This window comes from Dendrobates tinctorius, unplaced genomic scaffold (assembly GCF_039654945.1).
Source record: "Dendrobates tinctorius isolate UK_male_01 unplaced genomic scaffold, ASM3965494v1 ptg000032l, whole genome shotgun sequence".
NCBI classification, from domain to species: domain Eukaryota; kingdom Metazoa; phylum Chordata; class Amphibia; order Anura; family Dendrobatidae; genus Dendrobates; species Dendrobates tinctorius.
Genome location: NW_027361700.1, coordinates 9,850,164 through 9,868,887, shown reverse-complemented (window position 1 = coordinate 9,868,887; position 18,724 = coordinate 9,850,164). Strand labels below are relative to the sequence as shown.

At 41.5% G+C, this 18,724-nt stretch overlaps 1 protein-coding gene across 1 annotated transcript; it reads right to left on the bottom strand.

Annotated features, from left to right (window-relative positions):
• Nucleotides 1-1,188: 1,188 nt before the first annotated feature.
• On the bottom strand, nt 1,189-18,453 carry LOC141086397 (syndecan-4-like). The gene is made up of 5 exons (XM_073572382.1): nt 18,260-18,453; nt 5,768-5,912; nt 4,022-4,068; nt 3,569-3,761; nt 1,189-2,818 (listed from the first exon to the last, which is right to left on the bottom strand). The coding sequence occupies exons 1-5, from the start codon at nt 18,314-18,316 to the stop codon at nt 2,670-2,672; spliced, it is 591 nt and encodes a 196-aa protein (XP_073428483.1). The 5' UTR covers nt 18,317-18,453; the 3' UTR covers nt 1,189-2,669.
• Between the last annotated feature and the right edge of the window lie 271 nt (nt 18,454-18,724).

Genomic DNA, 18,724 nt, shown 5'->3' with positions numbered 1-18,724 from the left:
TGCTGGATACAGATGGCGCAAAGGTCCTTTTGCCAATTTTTTGCTAGGGGGCTCTGGCATATAGCACACTCTATTATTCCTTTTGCTCCCTGCTTTTTTGCCTTTTCCCTAAGGAAAAAACAACAAGAAGGACCCTATTAATATTGGTCTAAACATTCTCGAAGATCACTCACCACCCACAAAGTCGGGTACCGGACTTGGAGGCTGTGTTGGAGCATGCGGGCTGCGCTCTCGACCGAGGATTCACTCGATCTGTGGCTCGGGCGGCTGCTGCTCTTGCCACTTGAACGGCTCCATGTTTACGTGCAGAGGTCTGCGACGGGGGCAGAGACGGTAAACGCTCCTGCTGTGACCCCATTGTAACACCTGGCCGTCCTGCTCCTTGCCCTTTTTTGTAGGTGTATCCGGTGAGTGGTCGGTACCCCTCCCCCCTGCGACTGCCGGCCGCTCTTACTGCGGCCAGCGCCGCACCAGGCACCATGTTGCCGTCACGTCTGTAATGTCAGCCGGCGCACTCCCAGGGTGCATCGCGCCACTGACGTCAGAAGCTGCCCCGGCTTCCCCTGTCGTCCCAGGGAGAAGGATCGTGCGCGCGCAGGGGGAGGGAGGCTCGGAGGAGAGTCCCACTGCTGAGGCCACTATACTGCACCCACACAAACCCGGGGCCTGGAGGAGGAACCCTGGGGACTGCGCTTCCAGGCCACCGACAGCTGGCGCTGCAGGTAAGCCGACCTGCTCTTCCTGCGCAGGGACGGCCCTAGGTCCATTTTCCATGACAGACACCGCCGCTGTCAGACTGGGATCCTGTTCCAGGACAGGAATCCAACTGAAGCGGAGGGAGAGGTGCCATCCCTTATATTTCAGTAAGTTCCTGTCCTGGCGGAGCAGATCCCTCTCTCAGGTGGTGCAGTCATGGGTGAAGGGAAAAATTGGATAAGTTAAACATATTTTCTATGCAGCACACAGAAATCTATCCCTTTAGTGTTTCTGTGGAGCTGTAATTGGGTCAAATAGGGGACAGCAGAAAAACAAACTCAGCAAGTCAAAGTTCAAATACATCCTTAATATCAATTACAACTACATTGCAAGAAAAAAAAAAAAAAACAAAAAAAAAAACAAAAAAAAAAACCCGCACACACTATCCTGCTTTGCTCTTAAGTATAAGAAAGGACCCCTACCATCATAAGGTTGTGAAATATAAATATATTTTAATAGTTGCTACAATGAAATATTGTACAGGTACAAACAAGTAGTATTGAATGGTCCAGAGTGGAAGAAATTCAGAGCAGCCAATACATAATTACACATTTCAGAACCCAATGGAAACATAATTTAGTGACTGCCCTATAGATTTTTTTTTTTTTTTTTTTTTTAAAGTGACCCCATTACCAACATTGAGCAACCATAGTTAGTATTTTGCTCAAAAACATGTGGCACAAACTAGTCCAAAATTAAATTTTATTATCCCTTCCAAGGTAAGATGCAGATAAACACCAATATAATTGGCATAAGGTTCACTTTAAAATGCCCTTGGTAAATACAAATATATAATACATATGTACACAGACGTTAATATGAAACATTAAATGGAATTTAAATAAAAAAGCATTTATTAAAAAGGAAACCAAAATTCTACAATCAATATTACAAATGCTATTCAAACCTAACATTATAAAATACAACTTTAAATGCAAAATTCTGAATTTTAAACATTTTATTCTCTCCAATTTTTTTTCCAAAGATTTCTATGACAAGTCAACATCTCCTTATAGAAAAGGCTAATGACATTGGTTTATTCACATGCATACCCACATACATACAGACTCCTACACGCACACACGCTTTAAGAACACTCAAAAACGGCAGACCTTGCACCTGCCAGGATACAGTCACTGTACCACTTGTTAAAGTATTAGAAAATGGCAGTATATATATCGGAATTCTTGGAAGACAGATTGGTGAGGTATAGTTAGAATTTTGTATATATAGAGCTTTGATTTTGCATATAGGCACCATCACCACCTATTTATTGGTGGTTCCCGGATAAAAGGCAACTTATTCTTTCTTGGGTCCTAGCTTAGGACCAAAGTGTTTAACGATTCACTTCTTGCACCTTAAATTATGCACCTGATAGGAGGTCTAAACTGAAATAGCCTTAATCTTTATACACATAGATACTTGTAACTTAAAGGAAATCTAGATTCTGGAAACCATGTAGAAGATATTTCCATCAAGTAGAGCTCATTAAATTACAGAACAGATGTACATTAGAGTTTTCTGAAAAAAAAAAAAAAAAAAAAAAAAAAAAAAAAAGTTTACAACAAAAAAAGTCCATTTTTTAAATGTAGTGTAATTTGCTCCAAAAATAATCCATTTAGATTTCACAATATGATTCTCTGCAGGATAGAGCACCTGGAATTTCTATATGAAATAAAATGGTGCCCATCTCCAGAAATTTCTGAAAAATCTCAATTAAAAAAAAAAAAAAAAAAAAAAAAAAAAAAAAAAAAAAAAAAATTTAAACAGCTTATTGTTTTCCTTACAAACTAAACCGCTGGAGCAGGTTTTACATGAAGTCACAGAAATGCATTAGGTAATACGACAAGATTTGATTTCTCAACTCTGCTATGCATTTCAAAGTTTGACAGTCAAAGAGTCCATGTAAAAGCTTATGCCTCGATTGTGGGAGCCTTCTTGTAGATAGGTTTTTTTACTGGGTCATAAGCAAGCTCTCCTTTCTTGTTCTTCCTAACACGCATCACTAGCAAGACTATGATGATGGCAAACACCAACCCGACACATCCACCAGCAACGACCGCTGTGAAAAGAAAAAATAAAATTTAGATTTTAAATTTTCCACATGTAAAAACGTTAGATAGCTACAACATTTGCTAGACACATGCAGACCAAGAACAAAAAAAAAAAAATTAACTTGAAGGCAAAAGAACTTTGTGAGCATGTATAACCCAAAGAAACATGCCACAATATTCTTTCTATATAGAGCAGTAGGAATTCTGGCATTACAGTAAAGCCCAATGCATATATGGGTTCCCCATCATTGCTGTGTACACACATGGAGCTATAAACCTGTGTGCATGAAGAGCCAAGAAAAATATCAGAACATAAAGAAGTTTTCATGAATGGCAATTCAGACCATTACAATAAGAGGAAGGAAGTCTTTTCAGAAAGAGAAAAAAAAAAAAAAAAAAAAAGTTATGACCTCTTACTTCCACTTAATGAATAGTAAAAAGGACTAATTCCAGCACACAGGTGGCTTTTTTTAGAATACATGCTGCAAATAGGAAATGTTATCCTCTAGGCCATACATTTCCAACTGGCCCATGGGCCAAATCTGGCCCACAGGTTGGTTATATTTGGCTTGTGACACCAGAACTACAAATATGCGGTGCCTCATTTTGTATGGTGAACAATGAGGGGCCCCATTATTCTGTATACAGATTGGCCTGGCCTGCAACTTTGTCCAAGTTTTTTTTTTATTTTGTCCCTCTGTATTCAAGTTTGCCATCCCTGCTTTAGACGATGCAACAGAGCTCCTAAGGCCACTCACCAATAACAACTTCTGTTCTGCTGAAGAAGCCATGAGCAGTGCTGGCCATAGAGATTTCATTTGATAGTTCATGTTCGTCAGGTAAGGGGTTGTTCCTCAATATTGAAATATCATTATCCTTTTGGTCAACGTTATCTTTATTGATCTTTATCTTACGTATGTCCTCTTCTCCAATGTTGTTATCAAAGGCAGTCTGGAGAGGCAAGAAGCAGCACGTTATATATAGACTGATACAGTAAAACCAAATAACTGACAGGCAAACTACTAAAAATTATAGTTTCTACTAATACCAAGCTACTTTGTTACAAGAGGGTAACAATATGAATTTAACTAATTTAATATGCATTTTACGCCAATTAAAAAAAGCACTTGATTTTACGACTTGGCTCAAGTGTAGGTACAGCCTTATCATCTTATTAAGCAAGGAGAATACATGTAAAGCTCAGCACTTACTGTAGGTGTGTACATGGTTGATTCAAGGTCATCTTCAAATTCTTCATCTGCAAAGACAATTGAAGTCAGATATCAGGTTAAGTTGCAAAATTGCTGCTGTATTCATTAACCAAAGCTACAAAAGTAAATGTCATCAATACAACATTAGAAAGGTGGGCTGCTTTTTTTTTTTAAAGATCACTGCTTTCTCTTTCAGGCAGCGAGCAGGTTTACTCACACAAGTTTCTCTGTTAGACTAAATTCTTGTTTTTCCAAGCCTTCTATAGCCACATCTTGTTTGTTTTTCCAATGTATTTATGGCAGATATGTTTAAGCACATTTACACTGATCTGAAGAGTGGGGTATGGCAAAGAGGAAGTCAGGAGCCAAGTATTTGCAGATAATATATTATGTAATCATTCCCTTTTATTGTGGGTAGTAGGATGTACTTTAATTCTATGGGAGGGTTAAGGATCATACAACTACATGCTGGCATATAGGACTTCTAAAGTAATGACTTTTCAGGGTCTGATCAAGAATTACGACCAGATTGAACAAACACATAATATTGTGACCAACATGCCCTCTGCTAAGGAGTCAGTACAGCAATGATCAAGCCATTACCATCAGTTACAGAGGACAACACCGATTAGAGGCCTGTTCTGAAAGGGTCAACGAGGAGGATAGCAGGACCAGGCTAAGCCACCAGAAAACCAGAGAAGTTGGTAACTAAGCGGATTGCAAACCCCCAATCCTATCCACACAACTAGCAGTAGCCGTGGAGCGTGCCTACGATGCCCTAGATGCTTCGGCACAGCCGGAGAGCTAAATCAGCCTAAAGCAAGAAAGGTGAAATCTAAACTGCCCTGGAGCAGACACCAAAGGAATAGATATATACCCCAAACATATATTGTTGGTGAGACAAGATGAAAACACGAAACACAGGCAGAAAAATAGACTGAGCAAATGAAGGGGCCCAAACTGACTAGACAGGAAAGGAAAGACACTGTCTGCAATCACGCAAAAACCAACACGTCTGATGCACAAAAAAAAAAAAACAAAAAAAAAAACAAAAAAAAACACCTGAAGTCACACGACTTCACCCCCACTATATCAGCACTCTGGTATATACTGAAAGCAAAAAAGAGACCAATATAAAAGGGGACAGAACAAACTGACACGCAGTAACATATGGGCGGTGATCCAGCACAGCCCCAGCAGGAGCAAGCTGACCTGCACAAAGCAGAGAGACAGAACTAGATCAAATGCAAAAAGATTAGCAAATGAACCACTTAGCTTAACCATGCAGGAACAGAGCAGGAGACATCAGACCTCAGAATGCACAGGAAGAAAACCACCAGCATGGATTGAAGGAAGTCAGCTGTCTTAAATACTCCAGTCAGAAACCCCAGATCTCCAATTGTCATCATCATTATCAGGTGGCAAGCCTCTGTCAATCTGACCAGCTCCACTACCTCCAGCAACCACAGGAGGGAGCCCAGAAAGAATTCACAACAGAGACCTCCATATACACTTCAGTAAGATCACCCAACTCAAAGTATGGGGGGGGGCTCATAATTCCTCTAATAAAAATAATGTCAGGAAAGAATCAGGCAGCTTTCATTTAAACACCCAATCCATTGGTTCTCATGGAAGACAAGCATCTCCCTGTTGAAACGATATGAACTCATGTCCGAACTTGGAAATGGAGATGTCTATTTGACAAAAGAAAAAAAAAAAAAAAAAAAAAAAAAAAAAAAAAGTTACCTGAATCGCCAGAACCAGAGGATTCATCAAACGAATCAGAATCTTCATCATAGTAATCAGTATATACATCTTCATCATCTGAGCCTGAAGCTTCAATCAGGTCTTCGATTATAACGTTTGGGTCCATCAACTCAGTTTCACGTATCTAAGAAAAATGGGGAATCCATTAAGGAAAAAACAAAAAAAGGAAAAAAAAAAAAAAGTCCCCCCCCCCAGTTAAAGTTCTACAATCATCTAACTTTAAGTCACAGATCAGAACACTCTAAAAATGACCAGAACCTGCAAGGAAAAAGTGACAGGATACAAAGAATATATGTCAAAGCCTTAGGCTCTGGCAATGAAACAGTCACACTATTTTCTTCCCAAGCAGATTTTATTTCAATAATTAAAACAGGTTGGTGTAGAAATTTCCTTTACTGCAACCACACCTGCCTTACACACAACTTTTCTAGGAGTGTCCCGAGTGTGTGTGTGTAAAATAAATCTATCTATCTATCTATCTATCTATCTATCTATATATATATATATATATATATATATATATAAAAAACACACAAAAATGTGTGGTCAGTAAGACATTGCGTAAAGTTTTACTATGGATGTATGCATGTCTGGCCAATGGACAAAGAGCAAAAAATGTGGAAAGCACAAGTGTTCTTTGCATAGTGGGCAGCATTTGCCACTCCACAAGCCCCTCCACCAGAAGTGGAGTGCTGGCAGCTGACTACTGGATAGAGTGGCACACGGTCAAACAAAGCCTTACTGGCTTAGAGTCCGATAAGCAAGTATGGACACAAAGAAACACCACTTTAGTATGTAATACTGTACATGTGCACAGCAAGATAGACAACCTGCAGCTCTCCAGCTGTGAAACTACATCTCCCAACATGCTCACAGAAGTCCCTTGCTTAAAAAGGTGGCATTTTATAAAAGCTGGAGTGTGGAAGGTTGGGGACCCCTACAATAAAGTATAATCAACTTCCTGTAAGGATATGGGCAGACGATCAGGAATTAGCAGAGCTTTGGATGCAACACACGTTCACTACGTCCAATGTGCTGCAGTCAAATTCACACATTCTCACTGAACCATGCAGATTCACCGTGAACAATACATTGTACGGGTTAAAATTTCTTGTGGAGACGCTAGCCTCCACAAAAGAAATTGACATGCCGTTGTCTGGAGAGATGTGCCGCATGCCTGTCTCCACGGACTATGCTGTAACAGCTGGACGTTGCACAAGTATGCTGAGTCTAAGGGTCCCGTTTCACTTAGAGACACCAGCGATCCCAACAACGATATGACCTGGTAAGGATCGCTGGTGCGCGCTAAATGATAGCTAGTAAGCTGCCAAACAAGCAGATCTCTTCAGCGACGCAGCAACGATCCAGCGATCAAACACAGCGATGCACACTGGCCAGCGGGACGCTGATGACGAAAAATGGCCCAGGACATTCCTGCACGATCAGCGATATCCAGCAAGGGGGTGGGGGAGTCGCTGCTGCTTGTCACATGTAGCGAGATTGCTGTTGCATCACAAAATCGGTGATGCATTAGCGATCTCGCTATGTGAGACGGGGCCTTAACCTACAGCGTTTACTAGTTGTCTACACATACCCTAAAGTGGATTGCTCATTGGCAATTGTGGTGGAATAATTTTGTGTCGTAAATAAACTATTTCTGCCCAGTTCCCATTGATGACCAATATGTTGCAGTCTGTAGCTCATTAGCACCCCATTGTGATACTTCACGTTGGAAATACTGGTAATTTTCCCAAGTTGCATAACATAAAATTGGCGCGAACACACAAGGTCCCAAAAAGGGTTTGCGCATATAATTAATGTCATGCTCTGGGATCTAAAATTCAAAGTGAAGCAGACATGTAAGAAACATTCACCAATGATAGACTTTAAGAAGAGTCTCCATAAACTACTATGATCACCATATAGTAATGTTAAAATAACCATGACAGCCTACAAGTCAGTCATCACATATATTACCATAAATAAAAGCATTCATTCATCAGCTTTTAATTGACTGAACATTTTTCACAAGCTTTTCTCCAGGAAGCAAAACAATCCAAAACCAAGCACCTCAGTCTTTTTATTTTTAGAGGTTCTGCAGAAGCTCATGGGCAAGTGGTGTGAAACTGGGGAAAAAAAACAAAAAACAAACAAACCAAAACAGGTGACTGACAGTGCAAGAGAAGCATGCCCCAATAATTTATATTAATGCATGTGTGTTGTGCTTAAACATTAAAACACAAAAGTTAGGGGAAATTGTTGTCACCAACAAAATAACGAGCCTTGAAAACTTGAGTGTTCATTTCTAGTAGGTTGCGCTACCCCACAGCCAACGCCCCATTACACATTAGACCAACATCTCAGCCAGAGTTTAAGCATGTATGGAACCTCCTGGCTCTCCCCTGACAGATAATTGTTGGGTGGACATAAGGATCTGGCATGTTATATTTGGACTGATTACTTTGTTCTTGGCGAGATAAGCCACCAACATCATAGTGTGGCATCATCTCTCTCAATAGAGAACATGGGAGCCGCTCCGCAAAGTAAGCCATCCTTTGTAGAGAGAAACTGGGAGATGGCAGCCGTCAGGACCATTGGTTAGCTAGCCACTATCTATTGTGTATGGGGGTCCCTTTGAGAAACCTCAATTGTCCGTAAGATAAACAAAGTACTTATTCCAATTGCAGAGTAAGGCTAGAATATAAAATGGCAACCACATACAGTATGTGAACATGGACTTGCTAGGCATGCATTGCGTTCCCAACGATCCATTTACAGCAATGTAAACCTGTACTTGTTTTTCAGTGTATTGTAATCAGCGGGATAATATTTAACTAATGAGAGAAACTGCACTCAGCAAGGTCAGGTTCTGGGACACAGTTCAACAAGCTGAAGTTATTGCAAAAAGGCAAGAGTATTGGACAGAGCTCAGCTCCTCACCTGGTCTACACATTAAACATCAGTCAGAAGTGGAGAGAGCCACACAACTTAAAATTAACTTTTAATAGGTGAGAGGGTGAAGGGGGGAAAAACAAAAAAAAAAAAAAAAAAAAAAAACCCCACACACAAAGATAACAAGTCCAATTGTGACAAATTAGGGATATAATTATAAAGATAAGGAACATACCCACAACAAATCTATGTAGTGCCTTTAGAGCAATAGACCGATAAATTATCTTCGCCTCTACATAGTCAAACAATTTTAAAAAAAATCGTCCACTGAAAAAATTTATTGCATCGCAACCAAAGCACCTTGAGGATTAGAAATTCGAGTAATCATACTACATTTACAAAAGATGAACAGAATGGGCCATTCCTTTAGAATGTACACTGTTATGAGATCAAAGCCATTTGCATGAAGTAGTATAGACCTTTGCCTTGACCTTGCATAAGTGTTACCTGATACATTATTACACCTGTGCAGGTAAGTGTGGGGGAAGGGCAAGGTTTTTGCTTTCTTGAAACGGATGCATCTCAGACATCTGTTGACCCATCCTAGTAAAGGATAAGATGACCAAATGGCTCAAATCCATGATCAATGCTTTACGGGCCAGTTGATAATAGGATCATAAAAATGTAAGTACGGTATATATTCACTGCCTTCAACCCTGTACAGTTCAGAAAGCAACCATCTAGCACTTCAATCAATTCCCAGTTAATAGAAAAATGTACTTTAGCATGGCAGAGTAATTTATGTGCTGCTGAAGACTACTTCCATAAAAGGAAGTCAGTTTACATCCAGACCCATAGCAATTGGATCGTAATGGGACGGAGACAAAAAAAAAAAAAAAAAAAAAAAATAGATGTTACAAACTTAACTACTGTAGCCACAGGCTCCAGATGATATATGAACTTGGCCAAGATGAGAAGCAATTACCAAGTCAAAACTCAAGCAGAAGAATGCAGGAACTATTTCACACCTACATGTGACAGCCACATCCCAAGAAAAACACTAGCTGTACAGTATTGCTGCAAGTCTGTAAATGGTCCCACTAACTGCTTCCTAAACACAAAAAAAAAAATAAGACATAGCTGTAGGTGTGAACCAGGGTAAAGCTTATATCTTTCAGGAAATCAGGTCCTTTTTTTAAGCTGTGATCACAGCACTGAAATCAGATATTTTATGTGAAATACAACTCTTCCTGAGTTTGCCATTGTCTTCATTCTTGATTCTTGAGTATTTAAGGGATGAATCAAACTCTGTCAAAGAGAATCCAAGCCCGGGGGAAAAACAGCTTCCTGACTGCATGTTACTAAGCTCAGAGAGAGGCCTGTTTGTACTTGATCTAAAGGGGATATGATGATAATGGTGCATAAGTACATCAAGTTTATGACGAGCATTGGGAATGGTAAATATGACTTCACCACCGCAGGGTATTTTAGGATAGATAGTCATATATAAAATTTCTTGTCTACTTTTGAGTCTCTCCTCACACAGTAACAAGACATTGTCCTGGTAAGGTGGACTTGTTTATTCACCTCAAGACAGTCTTTACTACACACTTCTGTGAAACGAGTGTTCCTTATGTATCCAACATAATGTTGTGAGCCGGTTGTGAGTTTATATAGAATGTGAGAGATAATATTGTTCTTCCATATTTCTTTGCATGAAGAATCTAGTGCAACACTTTCTGGTTTGTTGTCTGAAAAGGTAACCTGACCAGTATGGAAGAAAGACAAAGTTTAAACCAGTGGTTCCCAAACTCTAGTCCTCATGGACCCCAACAGGTCATGTTTTCAAGATTTCCATAGTGTTACATATGAGAGAGAATTCCTGATGTCTTGATGATACTTCCATCACCTGTGAAATACTAAGGAAATCCTGAGAACATGACCTGTTGGGGTCCGCAAGGACTGGAGTTTGGGAACCACTGGTTTACACCATTGTATCTCTATAAAAAGATAAATCCTCACCTAGGATCAAAACAACTAGCATATCAAGTGACAGGTCAGGAAGCCATTGTCTGGAATGAGATGGAAGGAAAGATAACACTTCCGAGTATTCCCTCTTGGCAAAACTATGAAAGGCTATGGGATAAGATGTAATGTTATGGTGTAAACAGGAAACCATGATCAATGGTAATGACATTGCTATATATAGCTCATCCAACAACATTGTAACAGCTGTAGACATCTGCATGCTGCAGTCTCCTGTATGGAATCAGCTCTTCCCAAAATCTAAGGGCCATCCCTTGACTCAACAATGAGACATTGGTATAACAGGTCTTTGTTCCATGTGACAAATCTAGTTAAAGTAACATTAAAGAAGAAAGGTGACCACAAGTGCCATGCAGGGCTGTGGAGTCGGTAAGCCAAACCTGCGACTCCGACTCCTCAATTTCCCTTACACCGACTCAGACTCCGACTCCCACACATATTGCTTATATTTAAGTGAAAAATTTATTGTAGTACAATGTGAACCTCAGACATTTAATCATTTTTATGATCCAATAATCAAGATATTTAGATAGAACAGAATATATATTTGTGTACGACCCGGTTTTCATTCTTTTTGGTACAGATACGATATGGATAGACAGATATGGATAAATGGATAGATAGAGCAGATTTCTAATCTGCTTTTGCTATTGAAAACATTATCTATGAGCTCAAAAACCTTTCAGGTGATGCAGTTTTTTAAAAAGATGATCAGCTTTTGCAGCTGAAAAACGTATCCTCAAAAAACACAGGAAAAACGCTGTGTGTGAATGTAGCCTTAGATCAGGAATATAACAGCCATTTATAGGACATTTCATAACTTTCCCAAACTCCTATGAAAAAATATTCAGCATATCCTGCATTGAATTACTGTACCCAATTTATTATATATTTTAGGAGTCGGTCCATTTTATACCGACTCCAACTCCGACTCCACCAAAATGAGCACCGACTCCGACTCCACAGCCCTGGTGCCATGTAGGCATAACTACGCCAAATGACTTGTGAAAAGGGGGAGGAATGCCAGACTGAGAAGATTACAGTATATCAATGATTATCTAGATCTACATAGGTAGTAAAATAAAATTGTTGGGGAGTTTTCAATGAGATAAGGGGGAGGTGGATCGGGCCAAGCACCTGTTCTTACAGAAATTAGGTAGACAATAGAGTCATTCTCCTGAGCTCAACAGTCAGTGCAGACTCCCAATTGTGCAACCTATACATGAGAAATGTACTTTTCCATTTGAAACGGTAACCAGACACCTGAAGACTTATGCAAGTCATACAAGACTTGTTAAACTGCATGTGAAGGGGCTGAGAGCAAGGACTGTCACAGGTTGGAAAGGAACAGACAAATTCACTACAGAGTCCTTGGCCTGGTATGAGGAGTTCTTTTCCATAATACTTTTATTTTACGCATTTCTATAGCGCCAATAATTCTACAGTGCTTTACAGACATCATCAACACTGTCCCCCATGGAGCGCACAATCTAAATTCCCTATCAGTATGTCTTCGGAGTGTGGGAGGAAACCGGAGTACCCGCAGGAAATCCACACAAACACGGGGAGAACATACAAACTCCTTGCAGATGTTGTCTTTGGTGGGAATTGAACCCAGGACTCCAGCACTGCAAGGCTGCAGTGCTAACCACTGAGCCACCAAAATGTCATAAGAGGTCCCAAAATAACCATTATGACATGCAACCTTACCTTCCAGACATGACAGTGAACAAACATGTTGTGGCCACTCTTAGATGTTACCTGACTTTTTTGAAAGTTGAATTGAGAACTCTGCTATGTCACCAATTTGTCATTCTGGTCAATCCAGGCATGGGGCTTCATACAGCAATAGCTTTATTAGGAATAACTTCCATTAGACTAATGCTACTAACAGACTGCTGTAATATATTTAGAATTGGACCTGCAGACAACCTCATCTCTGTAGGGGGATTTTACACAATCTAACCCCCCCCCCCCCCCCCCATATACACTGACTAGTGTTGGCCAATAGAGGAGAGAGATATCTGGCAGCGGCTTTTCGAGAACACAGGGATGCTTCGCTGAGCGAGCGCTCCTGTTACTCTCTCAACCATCCTTAGGCTAGGTTTCCACGTTCAGGAAACGCTGTGTCCAGATGTTACAGCATAGTGGAGATGGGATTTTATGAAATCCCATCTCCACTATGCATGCAAACACACAGGTGTCAGACCTGCGTAAACGCACATGCGACACGTCCATCTTGCGGAGACGCTCAGTCTCCGCAAGATAAACAGTCTACGTTTGGGATGCAGAATCACTGCACGCAGAGAGGGCAGTTCTTTGGGCGGAGCTGCGTCCTCTCCACAGCGTTAACGTGGAAACATAGCCTCAGTCAGACAGCCATCTAATATATGGGGAGGGGGGTGGCTTTAGTGTCAACTTCATTCTAGGGAAAGTAAACAAATGACTTGACTCTAGAAGCCAGTTTGTCCAGTTTGTACTGCTAGGCTGTGTAAATATAAGAAGGAAACAACTTCTATAGTACATCAGTAGAAAACAACGGCACATTTCTTTAAAAAATTGCGTGCATTTGCCATCTGGCTTGGGATGCGTTCATAGGCCAGCACTAGACAATACTCTAAGACATATGACAAGTCAATTTTACAGAGGGGAAAAAAAAAACAAAAAACCACATGAGTTATATTGCATTTTTTGGTAACCATGTTGTAGTTAATGGTACATATATGTTATAGTAATTAATGACCTCCCAGAGGCCAGATACACAGCTATGTGTTACATTACCTGCGCTACCAATGAGATTTAATGAAATTTCATCTATCCATCACCTGCCAATTTACACCACAAATATTAAATACAGATTTTACCTTGTGCGTTATCCAAGAAGTTTTTTCTCCATGCAGAGATTGACATGCCAAGCATGCCGAGATGAGGAGACTTAAAGCCGCAATGCTCCTCTGGGAAATATGCATGTCTCTTCAGAAAGGAAGAGGACTAGAACTCTAGTGCCACCTATTGGAAGTAGCAATCCTAAAAGTCAGTGTCAACCCTTTAACGATCCTTGTCACATGACTTTGGATAAAAGCCAAGTCAGAATCTCAATTTGCAGACACTGTTTCAGGGTACTGCCCCTCGTTGGTGCAAAGTGTGAGATCTGGTTTGGCTGCATGAGAGGCATCTGACCAATATCCAAGAATCATCATTTCTCCTTGCAGAGGATGACATGCTCAGAGACATTGACTTTTAGGATTGCTACTTCCAATAGGTGGCACAAGAGTTCTAGTCCTCTTCTTCTCTGCACCTTGCGTGTTAGAAAGTCTGGGGGTAGTCTAAGGGTATGTGCACACGTTGCGGATTGCTGCGCAGAATCTGCATATTTTGGCAGAATTCGCAGGTCAAAATCCGCGTGTTTTTCCTGCTGACTTCACCTGCATTTTTACACTTGCGGATTCCTATAATGGAATGGGTGTAAAAGCCCTGGGAATCCACACAAGAGTTGACATGCTGCGGAAAATAAACCGCTGCATTTCCATGCAGCGTTTTTTTTTCACCATTGAACATTGTACTGTAAATCACTAGCAAATGTGATACGGATCCGCAGCAAATCTGCAACGTGTGCACTTACCCTTAAGGTCTCATTCAGATGTCCGGACACAGACATCTCCATTTAGGATATGCATCACGGATATAATAAAAAAAAAAAAAAAAAAAAAAAAAAAAATTATGGCCACACAGAAGGCATCTGATGAACATTGTAATGTATAGGAAAAGCTTAGCAGTTTTTTCCCCCCTTTCTGATGGTATAAACTAACCAAACACTGATGAAACTGATACAAAACATTGATTAACAATGGTGTGTGTTTTTATGTACAGGCTGCATTAGTGGTTAAGAGCCATTTTCAGTAATGGAACTAGACATTACTATAATTACTTTTAATGAAGGACACAAAACAGACAAAAAAAAAAAAAGAAAAAAAGTTATTAACTGCAGCATCTCATTTACAAGAGAGGTCTGACTTTATTCCCAAAATAGCAGCTTTAGAGTACTGTACTTAGCGCTCTGTTGGACAAGAAAACACGAGAACGACTGACCTATTAAGCAATTATCCATATGTATTAAGGGAATTAAAAAAAGGAGAACGCTTAAAGCCTTAAAGGTCTGACATGGTCAGGATGTGAGGCATGAAAGGCAGCTGAATAGGTGAACAAGCACGAGCTGTTTACTCTGCATGTAGGGGCACCTGGAATTCTGGGCAGCACACAGGACCACATTCTCCTGGACTAGAACAAAAGCAGCTAGGAAGGAAGCACACCGCCTGCCTTAACATTTCACGGGGTCTAAGAAGAATACAGCAGCTGTTCACTGCTGGTGAAGATAGTCATGGCTACTGTGCCAAAAAGACAAGCTGAGCCTTTGCTTGACATACAAAGCCAGCAATGCCACAAGTAGTGATTCACCTGCAGTCATCATTAGTCACCTGATGGGTGGATATATGCATGTATACGTGTGTACATGGCTGTCCCTCCCATATTTGTAGAAGCAGCCATGATATAGAAAATAGACCCACTTAAAATGTGAATCAGCGCCAATTCATAGAAGATGGAGTCACTTATTAAATACCACTGCGACAAGAACATACAAGTCAAGTCCAAGCTTCTGATCTAGGGCAGACATCTCATGCACTTGAGCCAACAGTGAAGACTGACTACCTTGGATTTTACGGCCTTAACAAGGAGGAAAAGAAAGCCTTCTAATCACATAAGGACAGCAACATTCACTAAATCTATGGAATTGGGTCTAGTTGCCTCCAGCTGTTAGTTACATGGAGCGAGTCCATAACCAAAGGCTGCCTACATAAAGCAGGATTAACACATGCATGTGTCACGGTCCGAATACAGATTGGCAGTGGGTCTACTAACCCAAATTCAGCTGTGTCACACACCTATGAGGCTGCCAAGTTCTGGTCAGGAGACCCATGGCAGTTTCATGAATCACGATCCATACATGTGTGAACACAGCCTTACGTAGTCACTTTGAATGGACATGAAGTGGTGCCTGCAATCACGCCTCCTAAGCTCTAAGGAGAGAAAGTACTTAGTTTGTGATGTAGACTATAGGCCAGAAAGGGTTCCTGAAGGGGTAAAAAAAAAAAAAAAAAAAAAAAAAAAAAGATAAAACAAAATGTATACTTTACATCTGTATATTGCAGGATAACACAAATTGAAGGTTGAAATTCAATTTTCCGAAATGCTGACCCCCAGAAAGAATACACAAACATCAAACAGAATTTTCCATAAATCTGACTATTAGATACAACATCAAGGAGTTCTTATTTGCAGGCGAATTACGGTAATCAAAGTCTCTGCGACGGAAATGATCTTTTAAGTGGAACACTTTCCTACCTCATAAAGCACGATCTCATTTATATGTAAATTAGGCAGCCCCAAAGAGAACAATTACCCCAGAGGGGCCTCTCTATAGGCGCTCATCTTTTTGTACTGGCAGACTAACTTTGTAAGCCCGCTTGTTTTCAACGGGTACAATTTTTTTTTTTCAAAACCTACTGGAGCATATGTCAAATCAACCCCCCCCATTCATACCTCACTGCATCCTAAAAGGCCGCAAAACTTCCCGAGGCCTAAATCACAAGCTTACATTTTAAACTATGCTGTACAAACCAATACTTGTAAGGCCAGGGACCCCCAAAAAGAGCACATACCCTCATCCATGATACGAGAAGTAGAACGGCCTCTTAAGCACTGAAGGAAACCATTTCCTAAAATGGACATCCTTCCTTTATTACCAGGAAAAAAAAATCCCAGGAAAGCGGTTTGTGATGTTACGCAAGACAGGAGGATCTATGTTGCAACAGTAATGTACCGTGACATGTGGAGACATCAAAAGCAAGCAAAGACTGAGTCGCCCCATAAACTATTAACACATAGAAGAACAGTCAAGACAAGCAAAGTCACAGCTGGAGCACCCAAAATAGAAAAAAGTTATACACGTCTTCCAGAAAGTTGGCTCCCTGAATCCTTCCATGTTTATCCAGACTCCTTGTTTTACATAGCTGCTTGACAGAGTAACAAAGACGCCAGCAACATCTGCTAATAAGACGTTCAAGAGGTTGCTTCATTCCACAGACAAGAAAATTCCAAGCACGAGCTGGAATCTAAATATTGGCTTCTTAGCCACAGGAGAGTCACCCCCCTGCCAAAGTTATTTGGCCAGAGAGCAAGAATGAGAGAGTGACGTAGACACAACTTCCCAGGGCCTTTGGTTCAATAGCCATAAGGACTCACATGGTGGTTGCCAAAGTGGCCCACAAGCTGAGGACGTCTGTGCTCTTCTGTACGATTACCAACACTTATGCAACCTCCAGCAGGAACGTTGGGAGTCGTAGTTCCACAACAGGATAGCCACAGAACTAAAGTGATCATGACAGATACATGGTGTCGTAACACTGGTCTACAGAAGAAACACCTAGTGCTCCCATTAAAGGGATTCCCAACCATCAATGAAGAATGGAGCTTCGCAAGGGCGGCTGGGGGCACCCAGCGTATAGCGGTATTTAATAGCTTCTGCTCGATATCCCGAAAATGGCATGCTCCCCTCACTAGGAATACAAAATGGACCCCGATATGCGCTTTTGGTCCTCAAGAACGTAGTCAGGGGCACATCCGAATGACTTTAGGGAATCAGAAGAAAGCCATCAAATCACTGGTTTAACTAGTCAAAGAAAAGGAGATTAGTTTTATTGCGATAAAAAAAAGAAATGTGGAGCACATAGTGAAGTGATAAACGGCACACTGCGCCCCGGAAACTATGGCCGTACCCCAATACTGCAAATGGAAGCCATTATTAATAGGGGGTGTGAAAAGAATGGTGACAGTATTCCTCAACCGCAGAACTGACCCTACAAGTCACACGCCATCATCCTCGTCACCTCAGTAGTGAACAGAGGAAAGACGAGAATAAATAATATATGGCCAATTCATCAAAGGCATCTATAAGGCGCACATGGGGGGCCGTAATGGAGAAGCCCCGCACAGGGGAAGCAGGGGGGGCTTGTGTATGGTCAGAACTTTACCCACAGCTCATTAGCCAAGACAGTTCCATCCACAAGGGAAGAGGTGCTGGAATGCCAGGGGAACAATGGGAAGGTCAGGGTGCGAGGGGCAGAGACATCCCGCTCACAGCTCAGCGGTCACCACATGCAAGAGGACAGCTCGCCCCCAGGGCTACTCCTGATGGAGGGTCAATAGAACTGGCAGCCAGCCATACACTACGTGCCTGTGGCCACCACACCATGAACTGTGGCAACGTCACCAGACAGTGCAAGGAGCTGGTGTTCTGAGGTAAAAAAGTACCAGAAAATAAAAAAAAGCCGTGTCCTGCTGGGACTTGTAGTACCACCAGGCTGATACAAGCCATGTTTCTAGAGAGGTGGTCGCGCACACAATGAGGCCACTGGAATGCGAGCTATGCGCTGCCCCCTCCCCGCGCTTTTGTGCGAATGACGCTGCGCCACTTACCGACTCTGCCGCAACTGCGCTGAGCAGGAACCCGACGAGGAGCAGCGCGAGCTTCATGGTCACGATAGTCCTGTGCACACACAATAACCAAGGTCCTCGGGGTCTGGGTAGGAAGCGTTATCTCCTCAGCTGCCGTGCGACTATCTCCGCGAACTTTACTACTCTCCACTGTGCGCGAGTTACCTTCAAAGGATTTTTTATAAGATGTCTCCTCCCATTGACTACACACGGCTCCTCTCCCCTCCCCCCATTACCGGAATTTCCCTGTCTGGAGTTGATTCATTTAAAGGGGAAATGACATAAGAGCTTTGGTTTCACTAGTGACTTAGTGGAATTTATTTTTTTTTCCCCTTAGACTTTTGTTTCCTATGACAAGAGGTAGAAGTGAGGCAGCGGCTCTGTCACGACATGGCTTCACTTTCAGCTCTCACACTCACTGCCTGTGGAAAGGGAAACTGGAAGGTG

Coding starts and splice junctions, on each gene's coding strand:
- LOC141086397 (XM_073572382.1), bottom strand. CDS start 18,316: ATGAAGCTCGCGCTGCTCCTCGTCGGGTTCCTGCTCAGCGCAGTTGCG. Junction 3,762..4,021: donor CAACCATGTACACACCTACA/GTAAGTGCTGAG, acceptor TTGCCTCTCCAG/ACTGCCTTTGATAACAACAT. Junction 2,819..3,568: donor CAGAACAGAAGTTGTTATTG/GTGAGTGGCCTT, acceptor TTCTTTTCACAG/CGGTCGTTGCTGGTGGATGT.